Here is a 12197-nt window from a genome sequence, read left to right as displayed (position 1 = left end):
TTGTGATTTTTATTTTAATTATCTAATACTTTCTCTAAGCTTGATCTTACCCTAAACACTAATGTCCATGAGATCACCGTTTTAAAGTAGTAGCTGTGTTGTTGTTCCCCCCCCCCCAATGGACTAAGATAAACATAGAGCTATTGTAAGATATCTTAAGTCACACATGAGGATATATACCTGTACCCTGCAACTCAGGGGCAGAGGCAGAAGGGTTATGAGTTTCAAGCCAGCCTAGGCTGCATAATGAGATCTTGGTGTGTGTGTTTGTATGTGTTCAGGTGTGCATGCCCCTACATACGAATGGTCAAGCAGAATACCCATTGGGTATTATTCTCTGTCACTATCTGCCATATTCCCTTGAGACAGTCTCTCACTGAACTGGAAGCTCGACATTTTGGCTATGCTAGCCTGTGAGTTTAACTCGGCAGAATTATCACCTCGGTGTTTGGGTAGCTACCCCAAAAAGCTGTGTCTGTAGTTCCTCAAGAAGTAAGAGACATCCTCACAGAATCATCAGAGCTTGAAGGGCGGTCCCAAACCTCCACTTAAGGATGAGGGGACAAAGAGAGAGAATTCTTAGTCCATCCTCAAAACCATGTAATCATGAGAAATCAAGAGAAAGCTCCACCTTAACACACTTCTGTAAGTAAAATAAAATAAAATAAACAAAATAAAGAGAAAAATTAGAGATTGAAGGGATGGTACAGTGGTTTAGAGCACATACAGCTCTTGTAGAGGACCCAAGTTCAGCTCTGGGCACCTACATCAAGTAGCTCACAGCTGCCTGTGACTACAGCTCTGGAGTAGCCTGAAGCTCTGACTCCCAAACTCACGCACCCACATATAGAAACACAGGCATTAAAAACCACATAATTAAATCAAATGAATCTTTACTTCAGACCTAACTGTCCCGACACACCACATTATAAACAGGGGCTTAGGAACAGGACATGGAAGTGTTTATTTCCATATTGCCACTGCGTGATTCCTTTTGAATTCTCACATGAGGGAGTCTCCAATGAAAAGCCAGAGCAAAGGAGAGCCCTGGCTTGGAACAATGAACTATACAAATGAACACAATTGGAATTGTGACACATGATTGATCAAATACAGAACAACAAACAAACAAAATAATAGCTTCAAAAAAGTTTTGCCATCTCTGGCCAAAACAAGAACAGACCCCCACCACCACCCCTCAAATGAACACGTCACAGTGAACTTCTTAAAATGAGTACGGTTCTCTCATTTATTAGATCCAACAAGATAATACGTGCTGGAAGTTTCCCACAGTTGACCAGTAGACCAAGAAATTTTTATAAGAAAGGCTTTGAGCCCTTCAATTTTCCATATTGTTCCTAGCATGGAGTTTCCTAATCATACAGCTGATGTCTTACAAGTTTTCTAATGCTCTCCTTTCCCCACCTCATATATGCAAGAAGTACATAGGATCCACAAGTGACTTAAAGAGGGCTGACTCCAAACTTCTCGGCAGGGGAATAAGGTGTTACCAACCTCCTGGTGTCCTTGCTAGTGTTATAGAAAACATATCAAAGTCAGAAGTGGCTCTGTAGTTAAGAGCAGGTGCACTCCTGTTCAGTTCCCAGCACTCATCAGGAGGTTCACTGCTACCTATAACTCCTGATCCAAAGATGCTGATGCCCTCTTCTGACTGTCCTGGAGGCCTGCACACATGAACTATATGTGTGTGGGTGAGATCAAGCGCACGCATGCACACGCACGCGCACACACACACACACACACACATCTCTCTCTCTGTCACACACACACACACACACACACACACACACACACACACACAAATACATGATCTGGGCTAACTTTAGAAAACCTAAGATAGCAACACAAGTGCCTTAAATCATGTGGAAAAAAATACAATAATTACAACAGGATAGATGAAACGAGTTTAACACACATGCAATAGAAAGTAGAGTCGTGGGTTTGAAGATTTGAACCCTAGATCTACAAGTTACCTGCTATGTGACTCTGGGTAAATGTCTTTATCCTTAACCCTGGTTTTCTTGTCACTATAGTAGATACCTATGTATTTGAAAGGAGGGGCTCAGTGTAAACTCATTGGTCAATCTCATACAGTTCAGAAGATATAGGATCAAATCCCAGGTTGACTTCTACCTAGTGTTATGATTTTAGATAAGTTACTGAGTTGAGAAGGTACATTTTTCTCAATTGTTTTACTTCATTTTTACTGACTCAGTGATTTAGGTTTCTTTGGAGTGGGCCGTGGTAAGCAATATACATCTTGCAAGTCAAAGATGCCACAGCCCTTCCTTCTAAAGATGAAGGCCTCTGCCATCACAATGAAGTCCACAGGAAAAATCTTTCTATGAAATGTATGAGAAAGTAAACTCAATAAAACAAAACTGTCTGCAAACGGAACTCTCAAAATGCTGGGTTGTCTGTATCAAACACTCACACTCCTGATGGATTGAGAAGTAATCAGGCAGCCAGTTCCAAGGTACAGCCAACTCCCAGGTGAGCTTCCGAAGCCCAGCAGGGGAGAGCAAAGTTATAAGAACTCCGCACCATCTTGCCCCAGGCTTTCATGAGACAGGCGAAGACCACATAATTGACACTGAGTTCATCAAAGTCCTGTTGGCCCTGCATATCATCTCACAATTCCCCCAGGGAGAGCAAGGCTTGGCCCAGCCCCCTTGCCTGAGAGTAACATCTTTCCCACTCTCTGATTCCTTCAAGTCACCCAAGTCAAGTATCTTTGCACATGCTGTTCCTTTTCCTTGTAAAAGTCTCTCAAGTTTGGTCATTTAAAGTTTTGCCTGACCTCTAGCAATTCCCTTGTCTAGTCTTCCATGCTCTGGGGTAATTATTTAGTTGCCAATTATGTTTACTGTCTCTCTTTCCCATCTACATAATAAACTCCACCAAGACAAGGGCCATGTCTACCTCGTACTGTGCTACAGTAAGTGTCATCTAATAGATGCTTATGATGAGTAAATAGTTTGAAATCCACTTCACTGATATCTTATTCACTCGCTAGAGATCTAGAGAATGGGGTTCTTTGTAAAGAGCCTGGATTCTTTAAAACCCCCTCCTACAGAAAGGCCAGTGTCGATGGCTGAAGTTCAGATTTCCAAAGGAGTCTAGAAATGACACAATTAAGTGGGCATATAAACCTCTGACATCCACATAAACAAAGGGACCTACCCAAAGTCACACAACTACTTAAAGCCAAAGTTAGGGCTCTGACTCCAGATCTCCAGCCAGACAATTGGATCTTTCAAAATACTTTTCAGGGCACTGGAATTCTCCTAGATGTCCCCAGGGTTCTATCATACCGGTTTTTCTCTATCTAGGGTAATTCTCTAAACTCGGCATTATCTTTCTCCGCATGTCCACAACACATTTAAATACAGCTGGGCATAGGGGACACAGTGAGGTTGAATACCCTGAGGCAAGAAACAAGCAAAAACTGTCCAGCCCGAAGCTAGAGGCTTTCAGAAGGTTACATACTAAGGAGCAAGGCTAACATCATATTGCCAGGGAGATAGGACCAAAAGGTCAGAGCTGACTGGTGGTGGACAGACCCACTTTTAGTCCTTATAAAGCTGTAATTACAACTGGGGACATGATCCGTTGAGCCTGTCACCATTCTTTATTCTCCAAAATGTAGTTTAACCAAAGTCCAGTCTATTTTGTTTTCTTTTATTTTGGGATTCTGGTATGTTCGCACGTTTCATCTCTGTAATTGCTTTGAAGGGAAATTTAATTCACTCATATCCAATGACCACAAATGCTAAATATTCATCACTTTCCAGTTTTAAAAAGTACATTTGATTTCTGTTTCCGTTTTTCAATCTCTATTTGAGCCACAAAGCAACGCAGGACCTTGGGTCAGAACTCATGACTATTGAAAAGTTCTTTTATGAAAAACTCAATTCATATCATCAATGTTTTTCTTTCCTTAGAAATATAAAGAGAGATTGCACAAGCTCATAAGAGCTGGGGGATTTGTTGTTTTTGTTTGTTTGTTTTTGTTTTTAAACCCAATATGCAAAAAAACACCAACAGCTGAGATGGCCCCACTCCTGGGAGAGACCCTACATAAAGAAGGGACTTCACTAATCTTCTCTGCTTTCCTTAGTTGTCACATAGTATGAAAGACATCTAAGAGTGTCCAAAAGGAAAGGGACAGAAAGGGGGGAAAAACATATGCATGTCCAAATTTTATATATATATATATATATATATATATATATATATATATATCCTAAAAAATGAGCATTTAAACTGTTTGTCAAACAGCTCCCTGACAAAGCCACCAGAGTGTATTCACAGGCATTTGCATAAACGCTGCCGGTGAGTTCACCATAGCTGCCTGCGCTAATGGCACATAAGGTAATTTAGTCACTTCTCCCGGCATTCTGTGTCAGGATGATGAGCACGAGCACTCTGCCTTGTTGCATATTAGATCATTAGATAATAAAGTGTTAGCGCATGCAAGCTGACAGGGCCCCTGCACTCCAGCACTGCGAGGACACAGCATCTTGCCACAGGGGAAAGAGAGAAACTGATGCCACAATTGGCCTTAAATTCAAGTAAATAGAACCTGAAGCTCGAGGTGAACCACAGTGATAATAACAGCATTCCTGAAGCCCTTTCAAGGACTCCTATGCAGTCCCCACAAATTTGCCTGAGCAGTTGGACTAGGAAGATGAGGTGCACACATATATACCAGTGTTTGACAGTGGACACCATTCAGGCCCCTTGGTCCCCAACCTATGCTTTTGTTGAAATTAGAATCCTGAGAGCAGTTGCATGTGAGGCTCCCTCTCTCCACAACTGTACATCTTCCATAAAGCCATTGCTTAAAGCAGAAAGCTCAATAAATGTACCTATAAATATCCAGCCAGAGAAAATCTTAGTATTTATGAATGGAGAGGAAAATGGGAGGGAGGGGGGCAATTACCATGAGCTACAGTGTTCCAAGTTTCAGCCTCTTTGGATCCTGCAAGATTCTAGGAAATAAATCTGCCTTTGTCATCCCTCATATTTGAAATCCAGAGACATTAATCTGAGCCCTGGGGTTGTGCGTGCATGGGCCATCCAGGGAAGACTGTGTATGCACATAAACCACGATTCCTGATTCCTTTTCTAGAAATGCAGAAAGATTGGCCACAAAAGGGACTTTCCTCCCAGTGGCTTACAAACAGGCTATAAATAGAGGTGTGCAGTGTTGCTCAAAATAATTCAAGCTACCTGTAAATGAGGTAGGGAAAAGACCCAGAATGGGGGATGATGAAGACTCTACAGGTCTCAAGAGGTGATGACATGCTGTGAGGACAGAGTTACAGAATCATGCATTGGGGGCTAGTCCTTAAACAAGGTATTTTAAATAGGATTTTTTCCAATGGAAAGATAGAAAAATTATCCCCCAAACCAACATGAATTAGCATGTAGGTCCACTCCCACACGTTACCAACAAGAGAATTCAGTAGTCACCCTTGGTAGAGTAGATATTTATGCATGCGCTTGAAGTGAGTAAGTGAGTGGGTGGTGATGTTATGGCTACTTAATTCACTCTGTAGAAAATCGGATTTCTGCATTGCTGCACTGTCGGTATTCAAGATCTGAACATGGCTACCTTTTCATTCTACTGGGGGAAGTAGAGTCAGGGTTTGATTGAGTGTGAAGGACACAGTGTGTAGTGATCTCTCCAGTGAGAGATAGCCATTGTTCTGCATTGAAATGTCACCACCAGTTTGAATAAGATTCTTTGTAGATGGGTAAACAAAGCAGAGGAAAGTACTTTCCTTCAGTCTGGGGATAAGATGATGTCCCAGATTGTACATTATTCTGTATTCTTAAAGAAGAACTACGTTAAGACGACATTTGGATATGCTCTGATCGAGAGACCTCAGTGGTCAGCACTCTTCCTCAGTATCCTCTCCTCCCTTCTATGCTTAAATATTCATCATTAGTTATTAAATGATAGGAATTCGTTATTAGTAATTAAAAAGTAGGACAGTTTTAATTCCTTGCCAAATTGGAACATATGGCCCCCATCTTCCCATTAGAGACCCTGTAGTGTGGTGAAGGCCAGTCTTCACTGCCTTCACCCAGCCCACCCCCATGATCCACATCCCCGTCCCCCCACTCAAAGAAACAACCTGTAGTTTTATCCCTAACAGATAGCCACCTTCATTTTACCAAGGGGGAGGGGGGATCCTAAGGCTGACTTGTCCAGGGTTGGTCAGAGGCCAGAGTGAGATAACAAACAGAATCTGCCAGCAAGATTCTGCTGAAGGGACCCTGATATAGCGGCCTCTTGTGAGGCTATGCCAGTGCCTGGCAAACACAGAAGTGGATGCTCACAGTCAGCTATTGGATGGAACACAGGGCCCCCAATGGAGGAGCTAGAGAAAGTACCCAAGGAGCTGCAGGGGGCTGCAACCCTGTATGGGCAACAACAATATGAACTAACCAGTACCCCCTGAGCTCGAGTCTCTAGCTGCATATGTAGCAGAAGATGGCCTAATCCACCATCATTGGGAAGAGAGGCCCCTTGGTCTTGCAAACTTTATATGACCCAGCACAGGGGAAGGCCAGGACCAAGAAGTGGGAGTGGGTGGGTAGGGGAGCAGGGGCGGGGGGGGNATAGGGAACTTTCGGGATAGCATTTGAAATGTAAATAAAGAAAAAAATAATAATAATAATAAAATGAAAAAAACAAACAGAATCTGGAATTGCCAATGCCTACTTCCCAACTTCTTTCTCTGTACCACCTTGCAAAATAGTGTCGCTGGCCTCTTCGGAGGCATCCATCCTAGCTTGGTTGCAGGAATAAGTAATATGGTGTCATGAGGTTTTTCCATTTTCTTTGAAAGTGTATTTTCAGGTATATGTGGTGTGTGTGTGTGTGTGTGTGTGTGTGTGTGTGTTTTGGCCAGAGGACAATCTTAGGTATAGTTTCTCTGGTGCCATTCCCCTTGATTTTAAGACAAGGTCTCTTTGTCAGTCTGAAACTCATAAGGTAGGGTAGGCTGCGTGTCCTGTGGTCTCTGAGATCTGCCTGTCTCCGTTTCCCCCAGAGATGTGATTACAAGCATTATCAGACTTGGCTTTTTAATGTGGGTTCTGAAGGTTGAAAGCGGGTTCTCTAGAGTAAATGCTTTATTGGCTGACCCATCCTGCCAGGCCTCTCCTTATTTCCTAAGGGCAGTCATGGGAGCTGGGCATGGGAGCTGTGGTTAGAGCTTCCTCTGAAACCATGAACGACAGACCCCCAGCTGACCATTAAGCCTGTCTCCAAATCAGGAGGCTCCTATTGCAACCAACCAGCCAGAGTCAACGCAACCATTTTGATCCCTGACTCAGGCTCTCCAAATTGTGCCTGCTGAGTATTGATCAAGTTTTCCTTCTTCCTCTCACCTAAGCACCCAGAGTCATACATTGCCTTCCGTGACTCCAAGGGTATTAAGGAGGCACCATTACTGTAAAGCAAGGATCAGAATGGTTGTAAGTACAGAAGTGGAGCTAGGCATGTAATCATGGGCAGGTGTTTCAAATGGCCTCCTGCAAAATGTAATATCCATCCATCTCAACACTAATGAAACATAAAGCCTCGGCCTTGGAACGATGATGGTTTACTTTTGAAAGACTATAAAACTAGGTGTGGAGAAAAATACCTTCTAAGAGTATGACATCGGGCTAATTAATGAAATGTACTGTTTGTGCATTCCTCAAGCACAGGTAGAAAAAAAAACAGGCAAAAATGATGACAGGGGTGTGTTTATTAAATTGGGATGCTGGCAGGGACGGGAGTTTTCTACCTTATGAATTATGTCATGGATATCTCGTAGGCCACAGTAAAAGTCAGGCTTTGGGAGGATAATTTGTACGGCAATGTTCTCAAAAGAATCCTGCTGACCTAGCTAAGGAGAAATGGTAAGAGAGAGAGGATCAGGCTGAGTTTTATTCGAGGAGCTCCAAGGAAGCGTTGTATGCTTTGAATGCAGTGGAATTTTGGGAGGGTGGAAAGGTGCATTTATAGCCTAGACCCTCAAGAGAGCTGTTGAGATGGACACCCAAGCTCACCCTGATTTTCTCTGAGTAATACTCCCTTTCCTTGAAACAGATTTCTATCTCTTTCCTCCAGTCATCTCATGGGTACCACTGATTCACCACAGTCCTCAGTGGTAGTGATTTCTCCCTGACCAAAGTCTACCTACAGAAAATAGACTTTGTCCCATGGCGATAAAGAGGGAGTTGTTGGCAGAGTGAGTTAAAGGCATAGGAAGGACATTTGGCCTGGGTAGCATACCCTTGACTGCAAACCTGATCTTTAAACAAAATCAACAAGTAGTCACAAATATGCATTAGCAGATTTTTATGTTTTTTTTTTTCTGCCTATTACCTACAGATTTATTTAGTTTGTAGTCAAATGGGGGCTCAAAACAATGGCCATGGTCCAGGTCTCTCTCCTCCCAAACAGAGAGAGAGAGAGAGAGAGAGAGAGAGAGAGAGAGAGAGAGAGAGATTAGCATTTCAACATAGACAGCCCAGCATGCAACCAAAACAAGTGTGCTTAAAAGATATGCCACTTTCTCTAAATCCTCAGCTTCTTATTGTCCAGGGTTAAAGAGCAAAAAGCATCAGCAGTGTTCAATAGGCCACTCAAAATTTGTAACAATAGGAAATGTGGTGCAGTGAAGGGAATCACACAAAGTCACAGTCACAAGAAGCAATGCCAACCAATGAAAATGTTTCGCCTACCATGTTCCAGATAAGAAGGCGTACCTTCCGAGGGGTCAAGCCTCCGAGCCCTCCGCCCATGCTTGGAGTTATTGTGGACAAACATGTTATCGGAGACTGCCAGGACATGGCCATCCACGTTGACTGTGGTAGACACCACGACCTGGAGACAGGAGAGGGAAATGAATGAACATTTTCATATAAAAGCATGGTGGGAAATAAACGCAAGTTAAATAAATAACAGCTGGGAGCTGAAGAAAATTGCACAGCTATTTCACATAATAACTGGTGCTTATGTCGTACACGTCTAACAAGAGGCACTATTGATGAGTGGGTCTTCAGAGTGGAACGCTTTTGATGCTGTTTTAAGTAAAATTGCACAGTTTATACTTATACAGCAAAAGGTACCCTGTTAACCATAAATTTTACAAGGCGGTCTTTATTAGCACAGAATATATATATATATATATATATATATATATATATATATATATATATATATATCTCACAAGGGTAGCTGTGTTTCACCTAAATTACCCTTCAGTTTAGACACTGAAGTAGATATCACAGTAGATCATGCAAATAAAAGTCTTTTAAATCTTTAAAATATCTCCTCCCTACTGTGTCAGGGTTAAGAAGATAGGGAAATGAAAAGGGTTGGAGTGGAAGCTGGGGTCTGCCTGCGTTTCCTCTCCCTGGGGTCTTATTGAAGTTTCTCAGACATTTTATTCTTTTGTCCCATGTTAGTTTTAGTTTAGGGAACCAGAGCCAAACTTCCCTTGGAGCTATTATCATCATGTCATCCCCGCCCCCCAAAAGGAACCCTGACAAATTAGGGGGTCTTAGATCTGTTTCAAAGAAAAAAGGGAAAAACATAGAACTGGCCCAATGCCAACTCAAGATGCCCATGCTACATCTAAGGGTGACTCGGTGCACCTCGCCATAAGGGTCCAGGAAAAGGTGTGCCTCTGAGAACTTTGACCAAAACAATGAACAGAATTGACCTACATATCTCCTTATATTAAAAAGGGGAGGAGGATTAAAACTGAACCCCACAGAGATATGTTTATTCATGTGACCTCTTACAACCAAATATAATAATTGTCTGTAATCGTAGCTTTGGCTCTCAACTCCTGCTTTGACAGGGGAAGCAGCAATCAGCCAGCTCCTGTTTAATCCACCTATTATGTTGACTAATTAACTTTGCCCGCTAGCTTATTTCTTCCTCCATTATCAGGCACTGTCAGCCAGGAGCACCCAGCAACATAGGGAAAACCTCAGGCTCTTTGATTGATCACCAATAGATTGACATGCAGATTAATTTAATTAGAATCACCTCACTTGAGAAATGAAAGACAAGGGCAAGAGAGCTAATAGATCTGCTCTTATAGTGAGGCCAGCCTCCAGAGCAAAATCAGGAGAGTCCTGAGTTATGTTGTTCAATCCCCCAGTTGCTTGGAAAGACTCTCAGTTTAGTTGTTCCCAGGTCTGAGAGGCATCAGCCTCGGAAGAGGTGAAAGGCTTTACAGAACTTGGTACACCTTACTTCTGGGGCAGCCTTTTCTCAGCATTGGCTAAGAGGACGCAGGCTTCTAAGACCCTTGGGCAATGTTATGGTTTCTCTGCCTGATGAGCAGGGGCAAAACATGCCACCTTGTCCAGAACTGTCCATTTTTAACACTGAATGGCTACCTTGAACGATTAACATCCTACTGTCCCTTGTTTTCATCCAGAAGCACCCTGGGAAAATAAGTCCAAGTGTCCTTTCCCTGAGAGCTGGCCATAAACTACAGACTGTGGACACATGGCTCCCAGAGTTGATTTTAATATCTTATTAAAATGCACACTTGACAATTCAGAAACTACCACGGACCCCGAGTGTTCTCTTCAGTCAGTCAAAATTCCATCTAGAGCAAGTCACTCACACAGGGACACCAGAGATTGATGCAGTAGTTGGCCATGTGTGCTCTGTATATTCGTCACTAGCTGACCAGGTGTGACAGGGTCTGAAGCCAGTGTTTGTCCCTCATCAATCCTGGCTTAATTTAAAAGAAGAAAGTGAAGGGACAAGGGAAAAAAATAATCTATTTATTTTCACACACACACACACACACACACAAAAACAAAAACAAAACAAAACAACAACAACAACAAAAAGACCCTATGCAATGACAGTATCGTCAAGACAACAGAAGCACTTTTTAGTTAGGGAGACAGCTTTGTAAAAACACTGAAAATGACATAAGAGCTGGGTCTTTCAAAGAAATGTTGATTTACTACAAGACCACAATTGAGTGGTCACTGGAGTCGTTAGCTGAACGAGCTATAAAAGGAGATCCCAAACAGTATCTGTTTGCCGTGTCAGGAAATGGAAAGTGGTTGCCCCAGACGGCTGTCCTCAGAGAAGAGAGCAATGGCACTTTACCAAGCACCTGTAAGACACCAGCGCTGTAGAAGACTCAAAACATCTGCTCTCTTTTTAAAAACATTGTCATCTAACTTCTGACGTTAAATAAAAAAAGAAAAAAATGTCAAAAAAAAAAACAAAAAACAAAAAAAAACCACCACCCCTAAGGCTGTTAAGAAAGAAAACTATACTATCTACATTTCCCTTTTCTTGGTAAGGCGAGGCCACAGAGCCACCTGTGCAACAGGGTCACTCAACAGAAAGCACAGCCTTAATCAGACAAAGGGGGACAGATTATCTCTGTGCTGCTCATCCTAGGAACGAAGAAATGTGCCCCTCAAACACTTAGAACTCAACTTCCCAAGCCCAAAATAATCCCCCCATTCCAATTTGGAAATGATCTGGGGAAGACTTAAACAAAGTATTTTCTGAAATCAACCCACAGAATCAATAGTAAGTTAAAAGTAATCTGTGAGATGAAAAAAAGGGCTGGAACTTAATTCGAAGCTAACTTTGAAAACAGCCCCATCATTGTAAAAAAAGCGTCATCAATCAACACACAATCAGTCAGCTGCTGGCAGGTAAAGGAACGCACAGACTGTCCACATTTTGTCAGTAAAATGCATCTTAAACTTAGGACAGTAAAAAACATAGAAACTAATTTCCTTTTGGATTCAACCATCACCCTTTTATATTTCCCCTTTTACCCCACTTCCCAAAGGGGGGAAAATGGTGGTGACTATAATTTTACTCTATTGGAACCAGCCCATTCAATTTTTATGATTTCACTGTCCAAAGGTATGACTATTGAAATTTACACTAGTTAGAATATCCATTCCTGAGTCGAAGTAGCCATATTTCAAGCAGTGGTAGCCAGTGGAATAAGCAGTACAAATATAGCATTTTAAACCCTCCAGAATGTTCTACTGGCTAGCATTCCACTGAAATAGCTCTGGGATCATTTGGGGACATTTTATTCACAAAGGCAAACTGTAGATTGAGTTCTATCTATAGAAATAAATACAGGTTAAGGCTAAAC

General features: G+C 42.2%; 1 protein-coding gene across 5 annotated transcripts in view; it reads right to left on the bottom strand.

Annotated features, from left to right (window-relative positions):
* The window catches only part of Ebf1 (EBF transcription factor 1), a 387719-nt gene that overhangs the window by 115156 nt on the left and 260366 nt on the right, over positions 1 to 12197 (bottom strand). For 4 of the 5 annotated variants that reach the window (XM_021211996.2, XM_021211997.2, XM_029546258.1 and 1 more), the window contains exon 8: positions 8773 to 8914. In XM_021211996.2, the coding sequence (XP_021067655.1) occupies positions 8773 to 8914 (142 nt within the window). The remainder of the gene's footprint in view (positions 1 to 8772; positions 8915 to 12197) is intronic. The other variant, XM_021211998.2, reaches the window with a different exon arrangement.

The sequence above is a fragment of the Mus pahari genome, chromosome 14, assembly GCF_900095145.1.
Source record: "Mus pahari chromosome 14, PAHARI_EIJ_v1.1, whole genome shotgun sequence".
Lineage (NCBI taxonomy): Eukaryota > Metazoa > Chordata > Mammalia > Rodentia > Muridae > Mus > Mus pahari.
Note: the sequence above shows the minus strand (reverse complement) of the source record. Positions and strands in the feature narration are given on the sequence as shown.